A 19272-nucleotide genomic window follows, 5' to 3' on the forward strand; every position below is an offset into this window, starting at 1 on the left:
CATTTAACCCATCACACACATGGAGTATGTAGTACACACAGCACAGCATGGAGCAGGGGGCAGCCAAAGGGCGCCCGGGGAGCAACCTGGGGGGGTGGGCTTGGGACCTGGGGCGGTGGGCTTGGTTTCGCCTGACATGTCTGCAAGAGACCAGTCATAAGAAGTTTCCCAGAAGATAAAGGGTGTTTCTTGTATAAGAAGAAGCTGTATAAATCGTTTTTATTCCTCTGGAGTTAATGCGGCCAGTGAGGTACAGTTTATTGTGTTATTTGTGTCTTTTATTTATGTAAATTCTCTTTGTTTGCCATGAGCTAATTTAGGTCTGTGTTTTCCTTTCTTAGTTCTGACGGTGTTTTTGGGGCACTGTTAAGGCATGTAAAGACATGTGAGCCACAATAAATGTCTGTTGAAACCTAAAGAACGAAGTTGAGCCTTGATTGAACTCGAGAGGAGTAACAGTCAGAACGCGGCCTGCTTCGTGCTGGAGAAGTCCGGAGAGGGAGCGGTGCCTGCAGTAGCCGAGGAGGCGGCGTCAACGAGCAGCTCGTTAAGCGGTAACGTCGCTCTCTAACATCAAATGGAAGGCCGACTACATGCGCAGACTACACGAATCGGAGGCAGCCAGTGTCCAGGAATTCAGCGTGGTCAATCTGCCACCAAGTAACACGTTTAAAAATAAGTTAAATGTGAAGAGGTGGATTAATCTTGCTAACTTTAAAGGGACGCCATAAGTGGTGAAGGGGTAACCTGCTGTGGTTAATAATAAAAATAAATAAATAAATAAAAACACAAGTTTAAGGGTTAAGAAATTGTTTTGATACGAGGTGATTGTTACCAAGCTAATTTTAGGTAAATTACAAGTGTTTTGACAAATTTAAGAGTAAGCCAAGGTACTTAAAGGGCGAGTTGTATAACTTAGTTGGACATTGAAATAATTTTCTGTTTCGTAACAAGTGAAAGAAGATTTCTTATTCTGATGTAATGTGTCTGTAATACCTCATTTGAGTTGCTGTTTGAAGAGAATATTTGTTTATGAACACATTTAAAGGGGTAGTATTTAAGTTGAGTTAAAGCGACAGACTTCCAATATAAGGACACTGAAGTTAAATTTAATTAATTAGGCCCAAAGTACGTACACAAATGAACAGTGACATGACAATGCAAAAGGATTGTGATGTTGAAGCTGTGGAGTTGCAGCAAGAAGGAAGTCACGAAGAAGAGGCCTCAGGTACAAGCCCATTACATCCAAGCACAAATGAAGCTGTCTCAGTAGAGGGCTTGAGGAAAAGTGAAGAAAGGGTAAATAAGCTTCAAGCTCACTTCAAATTCAGCTATGACAAATGGAAATGGACAAATGTGTTTTGGATGTCTTAGCTTTGGACACCTATCTAAGAAATGTGAAAGGAGAAATATTTGTAACACCTGCAAGGGAAAACACCCAAGGTGTCTACATGAAGAACGAGACAAGGAGTCCAGAAGAAATAAAGACAGCAATAAAGAACAAAAGGAAATGAATGAAAGAGGCCCTGGAAATCAAGGAAACACCAAGTGAGGCAATCTCAAACCGTGTCATCCAAGGTAATAAGAGCAATCTCACATCTACAATAATTCCAGTTTGGTTATCCACAATAAGCAACCCAGAGCAGGAGATGCTAGTATACGCCCTTCTAGATAGTCAGAGCGACACTACATTTGTTCTGCAAGAAAAGGCAGATGTTCTGGACACGGAAAAGAGAGATGTACAGTTAAGGCTCTCCACATTGTCATCTAAAGATGCAGTTGTCCCAAGTCAAAGGCTCTCAGGGCTACAAGTCAGAGGTTTCTACTCATCAAAGAGAATCTCCCTTCCCAGTACATACACAAGAGAGTTCATCCCTGCCAATTTAAGCCATATTCCCACACCTAATACAGCGAGAGTATGGCCTCACTTGGAACACCTCGCTGAAGAGATCGCCCCTCTGATTGAATGCGATGTTAGTCTGCTAATAGGTTATAACTGTTCACAAGCTTTTGTACCTAGAGAAGTTGTGTCTGGAAAGAACAGTGGGCCCTTTGCCCAAAGGACAGATCTCGGCTGGACAATAGTCGGAGGTGTCAATCCTTGTGTCAACTATGGAGCATCATTGGATGCAGTCACAGGATCGTTGTCAAAGAAATGACACCCAGCCCACCATCTGATCAGTTGTCAAAGGAAGTGCACTACATCTCTCGCACCCAGGTCAAGGAAGTTGTCACACCTTCAGATGTACTCAAAATGCTCGAGGCTGATTTCAATGAAAGGCAAGTGGAAGATTCTCATCTCTCGAGAGAGGCTTTACGCTTCATTTCGATAATGGAGGAAGAAGTGAAAATTTGAGAAGATGGACATTGTGAGTTACCTTTACCTTTTAAAGAGGATAGACCGCATCTACCAAACAACAAGAACTGTGCAGAACACTGACTTAAGTGCCTGAAGAAAAGATTTGAAAAGGATAAACAATATCACAGGGACTACCTCAAGTTTATGAACGAAATAATAGAGTGTGGAGATGCAGAAAAGGTACCTCCTGAAGAACTGGACAAACATCTGACCTGGTACATACTTCACCATGGGGTGTACCATCCCCACAAGCCCGGAACATTAAGAGTGGTGTTTGATTGCTCAGCAAAGTATGAAGGAGTCTTATTGAACGATCACCTGTTGACAGGGCCAGAGTTAAGTAACACACTGGTAGGAGTCCTGTGCAGATTCCGAAAGGGACAAGTGGCAGTGATGTGCGACATCAAACGCATGTTTCATCAGTTCAGCGTCAGAGCAGAAGATCAAGACTATTTCCGCTCCATTGTCCCACCACAGGAAGGACAATGGAGATTTTCATTCTACTCCATCTGTCTACCGCATGCGTGTCCACCTGTTTGGAGCTGCTTCATCGCCTGCCTGCGCAAACTTTGGCCTTAAGTACATCGCAGCACAAGGTCAGGGACAGTTTAGTGAAGCGACAGTAAGATTAATTGAAAGAAATTTTTACGTCGATGACGGCCTGATCAGTTTCCATTCAGAAAAGGAGGCAATTTGTCTGGTGAACGAAGCAAAGCAACTCTGCAACACTGGAAAACTGCGACTGCATAAGTTCGTTTCAAACAGTCAACAAGTACTCAAATCCCTTCCCAAGGAAGGCTGTGCAGAGACAGCGAAAACCAAAGACCTTGCACTCCGTGAGCAGCAGACTGAAAGAGCTCTAGGTGTCAAATGGTGTGTCGCTTCAGACCATTTTCAGTTTCGAGTGGTCGTAAATGAGCGTCCACTTTCCAGAAGAGGAGTGTTGTCGATTGTGGCCTCCATCTACGACCCACTCGATCTTTTGGCGCCCTTCGTTTTACTTGGCAAACAAATACTGCAGCAAATGTGTCGTGACAAAACGGACTGGGATGCACCATTCTCAAGTGAACTTAAGCCACGGTGGGAGTCCTGGCTGTCAGATCTCAAGAAACTTGCAGATGTCAAGATCAACCGTTGTTACCTTCCTAAGGATTTCAGAGCAGTTCAGAAATATGAACTCCACTATTTTTCAGATGCAAGTGTTCCAGGATATGGAGTTTGTACCTACCTAAGAGCCATCAGTGTATCCGGGCAAATCCATTACTCACTTGTATTTGCCAAGTCCAGGGTAGCACCCACAAGGGTGACTACAGTACCAAGATTGGAGCTGTCTGCAGCAGTTGTCGCAGTACGTATAAGTGACATGCTCAAGGCAGAATTGGAGCTTGAAAACATTGAAGAATGCTTTTGGACAGATTCGCAAGTCGTCTTGGGATACATCAGCAATGAAGCCAGGCGATTTCACGTTTTCGTAGCAAATCAAGTCCAGCGTATCAAAGAGAGTACTAAACCAATGCAGTGGAAGTATGTCGCGTCAGAAGAAAATCCCGCTGACCATGCGTCTCGTGGATTAAAGGCTAAGGACCTTGTTACTTCCAACTGGTTTTGTGGACCAAGTTTTCTTTGGCAAGAGGAGCTTCTCAGTGGAGAGATTAAGGTGGGAGAACTTCAATCAGAGGACCCAGAAGTACGCAAAGTAGTCGTACACCGAACAACGGCAAGATTGGAGTCCCTGGCTGAAAGTTTTGTGAAATTCTCCAGCTGGTCAAGACTGGTCAAAGCTATTGCAAGATTTATCAGATTTGGAAGAGAGTTTAAGAAGATGCAAGGAAGAACCAGTGAAACTACTAGTCTTTAAGAAAGACAAGAAGCTGAGCTTAGGATCATAACTATTGTACAAAGATCAGTCTTCTTCAAGGAGATCAAGGAGCTTCAGTCCTGATAAGAGATAACTGAAGACAAGACAAGTAGGCTCTACCGACTTAATCCCTTCCTGGACCACAAGGGTGTCCTCCAAGTGGGAGGTAGATTGGAGCAAGCTACGCTACATCCATACGTCAAGCACCCAGCTATCTTGCCAAAGACCAGCCACAACACAAGGCTACTGATCGATCACTATCATCAGCGAGTGAAACATCAAGGTCAGGGCATGACAATAAATGAGCTAAGAGCAAATGACATTTGGACACTTTGATGCAGTCGAGCAGTATCATCCTATATCTACAACTGTGTCAAATGCAGGAAATTCAGACATGGAACAGAAGAGCAGAAGATGGCGAACCTGCCTAGTGAGAGGATGGAAACAACTCCCCCCTTCACATATTGTGGGATGGATTGCTTTGGTCCATATTATGTCAAGGAAGGAAGGAAAGAGCTCAAACGCTATGGACTGCTGTTCACATGCCTGTGCTCTCATGCAGTACATATTGAGTTACTCGATGATCTGTCAACTCACTCCGTGCTTTCATTGCCCTATGTGGAAATGTCTGTCAGTTGCGGTCGGACCAGGGTACTAACTTTGTTGGGGCAGGGCGAGAGTTCCTGGAAGCGGTTAAAGAAATAGACCAGGAAAGTCTGAAGCAACTTGGCTGCGAATTCATTATGAACCCTCCCTCCGCCAGTCATATGGGTGGAGCCTGGGAGAGGCAAATTCGTACAATCAGAAGTGTGTTGTCTTCTATTCTGAATCAGTCATCCCGCATATTGGACTGTTCATCATTATGGACCTATCTTTATGAAGTGATGGCTATAGTGACCAGTCGACCCATCACCACACACCTACTCAACAATCCTACTGGACCTCAACCACTTACGCCCAACCTTCTCTTGACGATGAAGTCATCCATAATACTACCACCTCCTGGAGACTTCGCAAGGGAGGATCTGTATCTTCGCAAGAGATGGCGTAGAGTTCAATACCTGGCCAATGAGTTCTGGCACAGATGGAAAAAGGAATATTTGTTGGGTCTGCAGCATAGGAAGAAATGGCAGAAAACAAGGAGAAATGCCAAGGTCAACGACGTAGTGATCATACAAGATGACAGGGCACCCAGAAACAATTGGAAACTCGCTAAGGTCACAGCAGTGTATCCAAGTGAAGACGGATGTGTACGCAAAGTGCAGCTGTTGATCAGTGACTCTGCATTAGATTGCCATAGAAAGAGACTCAGTAAACAGGTGCACTTGGACAGACCTATTCATAAGACAGTTACATTGTTAGAGGCAGAATAGAACCACTCACACTTGTAATAAAAATCACAAATGATTTGGTGGGAGTGTGGCTGCCGTCAGAGGCAAAGGTCATATATTTTGGTTTATTATTTTTAATCTTTGGTTAAAAAGGGCAATAAATATGTTGGGTTATTTTTATCTAAAAAGTTCAATAAAAATAAGTAACAATGTTAAGTAAAGTAATGTGGTTAAAGTTCATTTATCGGGTTAAAAAGGAGGAAAGAACATTAAAATGTAAAGGGAATTCATTTTTTGTTCCGCATGCCACATTGTTGTTCCTGGGACAAGATTGAGTGGTGCACTTAGAGAGCCACACGGAACGTTTCGCCTGACATGTCTGCAAGAGACCAGTCATAAGAAGTTTCCCAGAAGATAAAGGGTGTTTCTTGTATAAGAAGAAGCTGTATAAATCGTTTTTATTCCTCTGGAGTTAATGCGGCCAGTGAGGTACAGTTTATTGTTTTATTTGTGTCTTTTATTTATGTAAATTCTCTTTGTTTGCCATGAGCTAATTCAGGTTTGTGTTTTCCTTTCTTAGTTCTGACGGCGTTTTTGGGGCACTGTTAAGGCATGTAAAGACATGTGAGCCACAATAAATGTCTGTTGAAACCTAAAGAACGAAGTTGAGCCTTGATTGAACTCGAGAGGAGTAACAGACTTTGTTAAATAAATGCTACATATGTCTGTGCTAGTGCTGCCAGGCAAAGGGGACCTGTCATGTTGGTTTTCCATTCTGAATAGTTTTTGTTTCATTTGTGACTCACAGGCCACACGGCATTCAGTCATCTGATCATACGCCTATTGCTTGCACCAACATGATTAAGGACAAAATTAAATTTGTTGCATGCAATTTCATTTTTCAATTCTACTCTGACACTACCATGTACTTTTATCCAACCATTTTGTTATTTTGTGCAGAGTATAAAGAGTGAGATACACTGTAAGGACAAAAGTATTGGGCCACACCTGTTAATCTTTGAATTTAGCATCTAGCCATGCCATCTGCCTTTACAAGCATTTTTGAAAGAATGGTCAATCTAAAGAGCTCACTGAACTCTAGTGTGGTACTGTAATAGGATATCAACATTGCAAAGAGTCAGTGTGTGAATTTTTTCCCCTCCGAGATACTCCATCATCAACTTTAAGGGGTATTATTGCAAAGTGGAAGAGTTCAGGAACCACAGCAACTCAGCCACCAAGTGGCAGACAATATAAAGTTACAGAGCGGAGTTGCTGCTATGCATAGTGTGTGAAATTTCACCAACGCTCTGCTGACTCAGTAACTTAAGAGTTTGAAACCTTCCCTGGTATTAACATGAGTATAAAAACTGTGCACTGGGAGCTTCATAGCATGGGTTTCTATTGCCAAGCAGCTCCTATAGGCATAATGTGTAAGTGGCCCAGTACTTTTCCATATTGTATATGTTCTTGCACAGTGATTTTGTTTTTAATGATTGCAGTTCCTCGAATGCAAACAGCTCTGGGAATTTGTGTCAGTTCTAATTTGCTGCCAACTTCTGTACATCTCACAAGTTGATATGAGTCACCTGATTCTTGAAGTTGTTCAGCTTATCTGTCTGTTCACTCAGGCTTCTTATTGCTAAAATACACACATTTACAAAGACTTGCTGATATCCCTCGACTGCTTTAGCATCTGACAAACGTGACAAACATGAGAACTAATGAGGAAACATGATGATAGCCTTATTCATGTAGTGATGGACTGAACGTTGAGAAACATCTGAACCCTGCTTTCCAAAACTATATTTAGTTTAGAGTTTGCTTTGTGTCTTTTGGTCTGCATTTATAACCCATAACAGAGGTGAATTCTAGCTGCTCTTCTATTCTAACAGGAATGTCTGAGCAGAGAGGAGCTGTGTGTCTTCTGTATGGAGGCTGTGCAGCTTCCGAACCACACAGTGATGCTGCTGGTTAGGGCACTTTCATTAATGCCCCTGTAAAAAGTGACCATGATGGGTGCTGGAGCTCTCGCTCTCCTCAGTTTGTGGAGGAAGCAGAGGCGATGTTGGGCTTTCTTGGCCAATGCAGCAGAGTTGGTGGTCGTGGTCTCTGATTCATTCATTTAAAAATTTTTCACTTTAAGTTCAAATTTTGTTCACAGAAAATTAAAATTTGTCAGTTCTAGTGAAAGGCATCCATCTCATTTAGGACTGAACCTCCTGTTAGAGATCATAGTTAGTATTGGGAAATCATGAAGTGCTGTTCATGAAAGTTTAAACACCTGAGCTCACCTTCAGCTACAATCATGTGACTGGTTTGAGCGTGCCTACATGACAGTGTGTTGCTGTTGTTCCTGCTACTGTCAGCTACGCTGTGCTTCACAGTACTGGTATTGGAGTTTCACTCAGAAAGAATGCAGGTGTTTTCCACCTCATGATAGTTACTTAAGTGTTTGTGTTTTATGAGATTAACAGACTGATTTCTGCTGACTGAATGGTGATGAGGTTATTGCTTCATCACCAACCAGAAGGAGATTAATAATTTGTTTCACCCAAAATCAGAAACTGGTGTTCGCAATTAGACACAATGACACATAGTGTATAATATATAGAGTGCAATGTATATCAGTGTATCTCTATATCTGTATGTCATGCTTTTCCAGCTTAGAGGAATTTCCAACTTCAAAATATCTTCAAAAATATTTTTTTCTTCAATTTATTTATTAGGATTTCCTTTAAATTTTAAATGTTTTCCAGTTGTTCAAGGAATTACATAAAAGTGTGTAGCTTTCTGTTGAATTGTTACTCTACATGAATTGATATAAAACATTCAGGGCCAGTGCTTTTTAGGTTTAAAGCACAGTTAAAGGAAAATAGGTTTCAATTTCAGAAGAGTTTTAAATGTCTTTTTTAGCCACTTTATCAATTGGGTTTTCAATTACACACATGGTGCACGGTGGCGCAGTGCACTGCTGCCTCACAGTTAGAATAACATCTAAAAGGCCTGGGTTTGATTCCACCTTGGCCCAGGTCCCTCTCTCTGTGTGGAGTGTGGAGTCTAAAGACATGCAGTTACTGGCCTTAGGTTAATTGGCCACTCTAAATTGCCCATGGGTGTGAATGGTTGTCTGTCTGTCTGTGTTAGCCCTGCGATGGGCTGGTGACCTGTACAGGGTGTACCCTGCCTCTCGCCCTGTGTCAGCCCCTTGCGACCCTGAACAGGATAAGCGGAAGAGGATTTATGGTTTTCAATTAAATATATTTTTCTTTACCAAATGGAATTACAGAAAAAAAGTATTTTAAATCAAATAAGGTCAAACAATCTTATTGCCATTTCTGTTCATGAATTGATCATGCTTGTGCAGGGTAAGTTGTGCTTGTGATGGTAAATTTAGTATACTTTAAAGTTGTACTTGAGTGATAAAGTGCTGCCCACTTGCTGTAATGCTAATCATTAATTTATGGTGCCACAGACATAACATCTGAGCTAAATTTCTGCTATTGGCTCTTGTTCTGAGCTCCAATCCAATAAACAACACCAAACAAGAGTCAATAGCAGAATAAGCAGTTTGGCATTGGCAGAGAAAATGTGACAAGTTTTTCATGGGCGCAACCCACATGCTCAACTCTGCTGCTCAACCCACAAATCACAAATGCATTTTCTTTACAAATGTGGCACCATTTAAGGGTAAATAAACAGGCTTTCCAACACGATAAGATTAATTGCCAAGAAGTATTGTTACAGCAAAGAAATAACTGACCAAACACAATTTTCCTCACTTTTTGTACTAAGTATAATTCTTTCAAACTGTTTTATATACGTACACCATTACTGGCAATAGTAGGCTAATAAGGTATGTTGGCCAGCTTGATAGTCATACCTTCTTTTTTTTCTAAAAAAAGATAATGGTGGTTATTTTTTTCTAATAGAAGATAAGATAATGGTTGGTATAAACATCAGAGGGGTCAAATTAGACCAGGAGGGACTCCAGGCTTCTAGTACGCTGGTGGAAACATGCTTGCTTTGCTCACTAAAAGCACATTCAGAGCCAGTAAAACCTTTGAGGAAATGCTGCTACATATTACCATCAGACAGCTGCTGTTTCTGTTTTGTCAGCAACATTGTGATGACTGTTTACATACCACAGATATAACAGAGGTATGGGAAAAGATAAAGCAGCCTCTTATGAAATCAAAATTTATTTTGTCTGTCTAGTCTATTTATGTATGGATAACCGTGTAGATAAACCTTTAGGACTAGCATGTTTCTACTTGAATATATTCCATTTTGTGGTCTGTTTAATACATAAAAAGCAGTGTACAACTTTTTCCTAGTCAAAGCTGGGAAAGAAGTAAACTGAATTGAACAATGACAGGTAAGAGTGTGGTGGTATGTAGGTATGCATATTTCAGTTCACTAGTAATCAGAATTTGATAGTACTTGTACTGTGCAGATCCCAGAGCAGTGATGAGTGTTTGCACATTCAGAGAAGGCACAGACTACACAACAGTTAACTACCGCTCTTGCCTAAAGTAAAGTGACACCCTGGATCTGGCTGACCTAAGCTGTGTCAGTCAGGTGTTTTGTTCAATACACCAGAATTTATTCAACATTTAATCCCAAACTGACAAACATTACAGTGTTTTTGCTTTAGTATAGATTTAGATTTAAATTCATTACTTAATAGATGCCAAAAATAAATATATATACATGGTGTCTCCCAACTCGGTGTATTTGTGATTGTGATCGTTTTACATAATTATACTTTATAGAGCTTGACAGTGTACTGAGATGTGCATGTCGCTTAACGACAGTGAAATCAGCAGAAATCAATTGTCTGATGTGTCGCTTGGTTTGGACTTTGAGGAGGAGTCAATATTCTGTGTGTGTGTGTGTGTGTGAGAGAGCGAGAGAGAGAGAGATAAAGAAATGTTCCTCGTGATTTGCCCAACAGGTTAGGAAGTATGTGACTGGAATGAGTGGCATTCATACATGATTGGTCCAGGGCCATGCAACGCAACACATAAAAATAAATTTGTCCAATAGGTCAAGCTGTGAAGAAACTAATTTTTTTTTTTGTATTGGTTGCATTGTTTGTGAAGGACGGAAAGCTGGTGTTTAGGCTGTGACAAGACCTGACGAGGTCAGGAAAGCATTAGTGGCTAAATTCTTGTCTTTTTGTGTTACTGCAGCTGTGGAAAAATGACATCTAAGAAGAAAGTGCTCCTGAAAGTCATCATCCTGGGAGATTCAGGGTGAGTCATGGCAAACTAATCTTCAGTTTTGTTTTTAAATTAATCTTCAATTTAAATGTATTTATTTTGTGTTACTTCCTCATTGGTTATTGCAATAAGCTGTCACCAGGCAGAATACAAACTCTGGCCCTTGCATACACTTAAAGCTAAATCACTGTTATTGTTTCATGCCCAGTTCTGCATTATGCTGCCTATGAAAAGTACTTGTCATACTACAGTTATTCAAATCCAGTTTATGGGGACTTTAAAGGTGTGTAATAACACAAGGAATTTTATCGTGTATCCACAGCTAATAGTGAGACAAACATTTACTTACCTCGTCAGACTTGCTTACTTCTACTGATCAGTGCTCTCTCACTCACTTGGTTCATTAATTGTTTGCAGTGAGTAAGGCTCAAACTAAATATGCTGAATCTATTTTCTTACAGCAGATGTATAATTTTACCAGTTTTGCCATACTCTGTCATTTTAGTTTCCTTTAGCACAGGAATAAATACAAGTGGGTATACTGCTGTATAGGCCACATACTTAAGTGGTTACACTGGTGATATGGTGGGGGAATCATCTTTCAACCTGTCTATAATGCATCCTGCTTACATTTAAACTCAGCTTCTCTCACTTGAGATAGATATCTGATGTGCTCAAACCAGTGGAAATTATAAAAGCTTTTACCACACCCATACATCATGGATGAAGGTAATTTAATTGACGCATATTTCATATTTCTGTTGTCCTGCTGTTTCTTTTCTCAGTGTTGGGAAGACCTCCTTAATGAACCAGTATGTGATCAAGAGGTTTAGTAACCAGTACAAAGCTACAATAGGAGCAGACTTCCTGACAAAGGAGGTGACGGTGGATGACCGACTCATTACAATGCAGGTATGGTAGAGTAACCAGTTGGAGACTTTGATCATGTGAAACGAAACTGTAAATGATCAAGGCAAGCAGAGTGTTACTGAGAAAAGACTTTTTCTAAATCCTTAGTGCAGTGCTTCTCAGTTATTTTCTGTTATGCCCCCCCCAGGAAGAAGAAAACCTTTTGCGCCCCCCCACCCTCCGCCGCGAGTATTAATAGTCGCAGTGACTATAAATAGTGTATAAATAGTCGCGGAGGACCCTGCTCTACGCTGTGAGTAGGCAAAAAAAAAGAGAAGAAAGAAATGTACACCATAGAGCTATTGCTTACTGCGCACACTCTGACGATGAGAGCGCCACTGCCACTTACTGTAGTGGATGTGCAATTACACTTTATTCTAGCTCGGCAAAAAAAGATTGTTCACTATGGAACTATATTTAAGTCAGAAGTCACGCGCGAGCCAAAAACATAACAATGTGAATGCATTCCTGCACCCGTGAAATTAAATTATTTGCGCGGATTGTGTTTTTGCTTGCGTGTGACTTTTGACCTAAATATAATCCCCCACCCCCCCACCCCCCAAAATATCTCACTATTTGAGAAGGACTACCTTAGTGGAACATTGTTGCATTTGCATTATCTTTAATCCTGGTGTGGCTAACTGTTTCCCTCTTTCATTGTCTAGATCTGGGACACAGCTGGCCAGGAGAGGTTCCAGTCTCTGGGTGTTGCGTTCTACCGTGGCGCAGACTGCTGTGTGCTGGTGTTTGACGTGACTGCGCCCAATACCTTCAAAGCACTCGACAGCTGGAGGGATGAGTTTCTGATCCAGGCCAGCCCTCGAGATCCTGAGAACTTCCCATTTGTGGTGCTAGGCAACAAGATTGACTTGGAGAACAGACAGGTTGGTATGAGATTTCTGAGACAACAACACCTGGGTCCAGTTTCTTTGTTAAGATTGTCTACCATAGGGGCATGAGCTGTTTTTGCTTTAGTTTAGATCTGGATAAAAATACATTCCTTAATGGATGTATAAGTAAAAGTAAATATCTATATATGGTGTCTCCCAACTCATCATGAGCTTTCCAGCTCATGATGGTACCTGATGAGTTTGTGTTTTAGAAGCTTAACAGACAGATGTATTTTAACTAAAATGAAGGCTGTTGGGACATTTTCGTGCTTCTGTTAAACTGCTGCCTGAAATGTTATTGCCTCACTGCCTGAATCACACTTGACCTTGTTTAAAAAGAGTGATGAACATACCTGAATTAGTGGACATTAGGGGACATATTTTAGCTGACAAGGCAAAACAGTATTAAGTCATAAAGTTTGCTTGGTTGTTTATTCTCTTTTTAAAACTGCTTTATAGTTTTTTCAAGCACTTTTTACATGCATAGATACATTGAATGGCCACAGTAGGCTTATAAGATACACTGGCCATCCACCTCCATCAGAAGGGGGCAAATTAGACCAGACAGGGCCGGACTTGTAATACACTGGTGGAAACATGCTTGCTTGCCTTTTCACCTCCTACAAGCACATTCTAAGTCAGGAATACCTTTGTATGCTATGGAACAATTAATTAGCTTTAAGGAAATACTGCTACATATTACCGTCAGACAGCTGCTACAGTAGACTTTCTGTTTTGTGAATAACATTGTGATGACTCTATACATTCCACAGACACGAGAAAGGTTTTGGAAAAGACAAAGCGGCCTCTTTTGAAATTAAAATTTATTTTGTCTGTCTATTTATGCATGCAAAAGGTTTAAAGATAAACTTTATCCATAAATTCTGATCTATTTCTACTGAAATGCATTGCATTTTGTGATATGTTTCACACATGAAAAACAGGTCAAACTTTTTCTAGTTTATCAAAAATCAAAGCTGGGAAGGAATCTCCGCTGCACAGAGTAGAGTAGGGCAGGAAGAGCCAGCTCCACTGCTTCAGTTGAATTCTTTCTTTGTTCTTTTCTTAGTCTTAAGATGTATGCTGAGATGAAGGTCCATCTTGCATACCTTCATATGGAGAAGGAGGGGCAAGAGAGGGAGTTCAAACTCAAGAGGGATCATAAAATAAAGAAACTAGAAGTTGAGACAGACATTGGGTTGCATCATTTAGTGCCAATAAGGTCTGGTTCTATTACTATTGGTGCACAAGTGCCTGCTGCCTCATTCAGCATGAGCAAAAATATTCACCCTGTTCCAGCGGTTTGTGAGACTTTTTTCACCGCATTTGAATGCATAGTAATTACGTTGCACTGGCCTCAGCATGTGTGTGCCATAATGTGGCAGTGTAAATTGGCAGGCAAGTCCCAGGAAGCCTGTTCTGCCCTGTCTGCTGAGGACAGTCCAGTTTATCAAAAGCTCAGAAGCAATATCATGTTACCTGAATCCTACTGACAGCATTTTAGAAGTCTGAAGTTTGCCAGAGAGAAGGGAAACATTTTTAACTGGTGCTCTGCATCTGAGGCTATGAACTTCTGATGTTAATTTGTCTGCCACTTTGGATGTGTGACAATAATGGTGTCAATGTCAGGTCAGGTGAATAAGGTCTCAGTAACACAGGCCTAGAGACCAGCCCTCGTGACCATCTGGCACTGGTGCTGGTACTGGCATGTAAATTGAAAGTCAAAGCACTAATAGTATTAAAATTTACAAAGAAATGGCAACAGAGGTGGGAGACATGGGCACTGGGAAGACACTTATACAGAATTCAGAGAAAAGTGGATCAAGATAAGAAAAAAGGGAAGAAATGATATTTTCTAGCTTAAGAATAGGTCACACAACTCAACTCAACTGTGCAGCTTGTAGGAAAACGTAACACCGGGCAGTGTGAAAAATGTCAAGCAAAGAAAACAGTGTAAAATGTAATGATAGATTAAGATACAAAGGTGTGCAAAAGTTAGGTTTAGAGGTATTCAGTGGTGGCATGTTAGTACTTTTGGGTTTTTTAAGGAAAGTGGGAATTCTACATGGAATATAGGATTGCAGGATAAAAAATATTATTGTAGTGCGGAGATACCGTCCAGCCAAGTAGGCGCCACGGACAACCTTTATATTGGTTGCCGAAAAAGAAGACGCTGCAGCACTAGAGGGGTTTTGCTTTGCAGCTTGTTGGCTGTGTGTGTTTGTGGTGAGGAGGTGTGCTTGATCATTTTCCATTTATGATTTAGTCTTTTGTTTTGTGATCAACTCCTAGGATTTGTTTTACTTCTTTTGATGGTAATAGCAGTTATCCCATCTATTAGTTTAACCAATAATAATAATGAAACTTTGTTCTGCTCCTAAATTTGCCTCCTTGTCTCCTTTCTTCAATCTGGACACTTCTTACTTTCTCACATCCTCTAGACTTCTGGGAAAATGTAACAGGTGTGTGAGAAAGGAAAAATTGCAATAGTCATTGAGCAAATGGAGCAGAAGCACTTCTGTGGCCAGTCAAGTGCATGACTTACTTTTGTATGTGGTAAATAAAGATGTTTGTTTCTCACATTTGTATGTGGCTTACTAAAATAGTGTATCAAAACTTGCTGATGTGCGTAATCTGAAAGTTTAGGTATTCTTTAGTACACTGGTAGACAAGTTCTCTATAAAGGCAGACAGTTTAGAACTCTGGGTACTTGACCTTAATGTGGGTCACCTCCTGAAGATGTAGGCAACTAACTGCACCAGCTGAAGTTGGTTGCCTACACAAGAAAGTAAATCTTATTCATGCTTTAAAGTGGCCCAATCAGAGCACAGACTTCAACATAACAGACAGTGTGAGTTGACACCTCAGGAAAGCTGTTCACATCCATCTGAAGCAATTAAATCAAGGCTTACTTTTCTGCTAGCACTGGAATATTTTTGTTTTTTTAAACATAGTGTGTCCATCCATACTTATGGCTTAAACGACAGTCCATACTTTGTGATCAGTTAATGCAGAAAATTGAGCAGTTACAAAGTGTTCATACTTTTCATCTTTTTGGTGTTTGGTATTTTTTAACCACGGTAAAATGCTCACTTTGTGCTCCTCTCTCTGCATTACATTTTCACAACACCTTTTTTTTTTATGCATATGACAATCTTAACACAGTTTATCCAACAAAGAAATTTGCCATGTAACCTCACAACTATCGAACTTAATATTATTTCCTTTGGAGATAAAGTAAATACCCTCACCACCCACTTTAATACAGTAGGTACTGTTACACTGCTTGTTAATGTATATATCTAATGAGCCAATCACATGGCGGCAACTCAATGCATTAGGCAATCAGGACGACCTGCTGAAGTTCAAACCGAGCCTCAGAATGGGGAAGAAAGGTGATTTAAGTGAATTTAAATGTGGCGTGGTTGTTGGTGCCAGATGGGGTGATCTGGTTATTTCAGAAACTGCTGATCTGCTGGGATTTTCCCACACAACCATCTCCAGGGTTTACAGAGAAGTTTCAGGAAAAGAGTAAATAACCAGTGAGCAGCAATTCTGTTGTACTCTTGCTGATCATGTCTATCCCTTTATGACCACAGTATACTCATTTTCTGATGGCTGCTTCAGCATGCCATGTCACAAAACTCAATTTTTCTCGCAGTTGACAAATCTGCAGCGACTTTGTGATGGTGTCACATCAGCACAGGGCAATAACTTGGAGCTCATCACTGAATCTATGTCATGAAGAAATAAGGCAGTTCTGAAAGCAAAAGGGGGTCCAACCGGGTACCAGTCAGTGATTGTATTTCAGATGATTATTGTTGATGGACTCACTCTCTGTATTTCCACAGGTGACCACCAAAAGGGCTCAGGCCTGGTGTCAGAGTAAGAACAACATCCCCTACTTTGAAACCAGTGCAAAAGACTCCACAAATGTAGAACAGGCATTCAAGACAGTTGCACGTAATGCACTCAAACAGGTAAGATACAGCTCAATGCCGGGGGGGGTTGGGGGGGGGCTTTTGATTTTGGAATATCTTTTTGTATTGTGTGATCGTTGACCTTTTAAAAATCTGTTGGCTTTACTCTCTTTCTTGAGGCCTCACAGGAGACAGTGGTGGAGTGGTATAATGACTTCCCAGGGTCCACTATGCTCGGAGGGAACAACGAACCTAAACCTTCAACAGAAGGCTGCAGCTGCTAAAGAAAAACGTGGACCATCTTCTCTCTTGACTTTTCGAAAACACCCGATCACTGGTTACATCACCTCCACCTTGCTACCACCATCACCTCCACATGACCCTTCACTTCACACAATGAAGGGTCATGTTGCTGCACATAGATGTTACCCCCCCCCCCTCAAATACCTAATACACAAATTAATACACTACTGTTTTCCCTTTAAAATACGTTTACAAGTCCAGTCCCCAAAGATCACATGAGAGAAAAATGAGCCCCACCTTCTGACCTCACAGTCCCTGAATTGAGCGTCAGTGAGTGTGAGTGATGGAGCCATGTACAGAGTACAATTGTTGGGCCATACCATTAAAATATGTAAAGAAAATCAAAGAAAGAAGCTAACAAGAGGAGCCTACAATAGAGCTCATCTTGGCACAGCGAAGGTGTTTGGCACAACAGGGCATGCAGACAATAATTTTGCTTGCTTAAGCTGCCAGACAAGACAGGTTAAAGGAAAGAAAGAAAGAAAAGAGTACAACTGGGAACTCTGGATGTACTAGCTGTTGTTTTCTAGTGTGAGGTGATATTGGCTAATATCAGCTTCCCAAGTTTCAGCGAGGTACCAGGTTAGATCCCCTTTTACCAGCGCACAGTCTTATTTCTGAGATAATTCCTTTAAAATGCTTAAAAAGGCACCAACAGCACAAAGACTGTGGAGAGGTGCAGTTCAGCAGCTCGGATTAGCAGAAAGGAAGTTTATTAGAGCAACAGGTTACAGCAGCCAGTCTCAGCACACCTGTCATTCAAGGCAGAAAGGCCACTAACTTTGTCCAGGATGAGTTACAAACAAACACCCTTTTTGTACAGTTGTTATGAAGAGAGAAACTATCATTAGAGACTAAAACATATTTTAGAGCAGGGCACAAATCAATCTTTTTTTGTGGCTGCTTCTAAGTTCATGTTTGTGCCCCTGACAGATTTGTGCCTAAGGTAATGGAAACTCTAGCTCCCCCTGCTAAATCCTCTATCAAGAACCTTGGGGCAGCTTTTAACTCAGCTTTCACTTTGGATGCTCATGTTAAATCTCTGGTTTGCCCTTGTTTGTTTTTCACTTAAGAAATATTGCCAAGTTGAGTTCCGTTGTGTCATGCTATGAAATGGAGATTGTTATAATGCCTTTATTTCTTCACAGTCAGATTACTGTAATTCATTGTTTGTTTGTCTTAACAAAACTTCCGTAGACTGTTTGCAGGTTGCTCAGAATGCCACTGTGCAGCTTCTGACTAACTTTTCTAAGTAATCACATGTCAAACCGTTGCTAATTCAACTGCACTGACTCCCCATTAACTTCCAAGTGCACTTGATGATTTTTTTCATGGACAAGCACCAGTGTACATCAGTGAACTTTTGAATCCATATATCTCCAGCAGGTCTCTGAGGTCATGTGATCAGGGCCTGCTGGCTGTGCTGCATGCAGAGCTGAGACCTAAAGGAGACAGAGTATTTGTGACAGTGTCTCACAGACTCTGGAACCCTCTCCCTCAGATGGTGGACTCGGTGGATGAGTTTTTAAAAACGTATCTTTTTAAACGTGTTTTTGGGAAACGTTTTGTCTTTATGTTTTAGCATTTTGTTGTTAAGCACTTTATCTTGAAATGTGGTATGTAAACAAAATCTGACTCTACTTTAAACATGCTTTTTAATGCTATTTAGCATGGGGCAAATAAAGAGTGTCTAGTTTGACTTGCGTTTGGAGGCACCCTCAAGTGGACATTAGGGGAACTGCAGTATTTTGCACTTCTTTTTTTACAGCTTCATTAGCTCATGTGGCTGAAGGAACAATGTGTTCATGCGCTGGTGAGGTGCCCGTGATTCATCCCTCCACAAGAACTGCTGCTCCTCCTCCTCCATAAATTCTGACAGTATGGGTCAAAATGTAGTGAAACTTGCACACAATGATCACCTAATGGGTCTCCAGCTAAACGGTGCTTGAGGTCAGAGTTACATTTGTAGCACTTTTCCATTTTCAGAAGATTCACTACTTTGCATGTGATCCTGTCCAATCTATACATAAATGCTCTTTTCAGGTTTACATGACCTAAAAATGCCTTAGGCATACTCCTGAACTCAAACACTTTCACTTGGTGGAGAATGAGATTAATTTGTCCTGAATATGACTGTGAGGATGCTTAACTTCTCAATGGATTTAATGTAACAAATCTGAATTAACAGTGTATTTCTAGTGTTATTGACTACTCAAAGCTTTTTAGACTAAAAGTCACATTTTAACCATTCATTCATACAATGCTTTATTCTGTACACTTCAAGCATCTTCCTCACACAGCTACTTTAGAACCACCAGTTAAGCTAACATGCATGTCTTTGGACTGTGGGAAAATGCCCGTGCGGGCACAGGAGGAACATGGAAACTCTACACAGAGGCCCCGGCCAGGATTCAAGCTAGAAACCTTCTTGTATGTGACCGCCCTATGAATGTTCATTAGTTTGTGCAGTACAGCCA

General features: G+C 41.0%; 1 protein-coding gene across 2 annotated transcripts; it reads left to right on the plus strand.

Moving 5' to 3' along the window:
- Positions 1-120: 120 nt before the first annotated feature.
- LOC115780631 (ras-related protein rab7-like) lies at positions 121-18871 on the plus strand. 2 transcript variants are annotated; one of them, XM_030729928.1, is made up of 7 exons: positions 121-250; positions 342-6037; positions 10744-10806; positions 11559-11685; positions 12348-12566; positions 16424-16552; positions 16672-18871. In XM_030729928.1, exons 2-7 carry the CDS (start codon positions 6024-6026, stop codon positions 16774-16776), a joined length of 657 nt encoding a protein of 218 aa, XP_030585788.1. In that variant the 5' UTR covers positions 121-250; positions 342-6023; the 3' UTR covers positions 16777-18871. The 2 variants fall into 2 exon arrangements, with proteins under 2 accessions (XP_030585788.1, XP_030585787.1); XM_030729927.1 differs by lacking the exons at positions 10744-10806; positions 11559-11685; positions 12348-12566; positions 16424-16552; positions 16672-18871 and having other exon boundaries at positions 342-5998.
- The last annotated feature ends 401 nt before the right edge of the window (positions 18872-19272 follow it).

This window comes from Archocentrus centrarchus, chromosome 5, assembly GCF_007364275.1.
Source record: "Archocentrus centrarchus isolate MPI-CPG fArcCen1 chromosome 5, fArcCen1, whole genome shotgun sequence".
Lineage (NCBI taxonomy): Eukaryota > Metazoa > Chordata > Actinopteri > Cichliformes > Cichlidae > Archocentrus > Archocentrus centrarchus.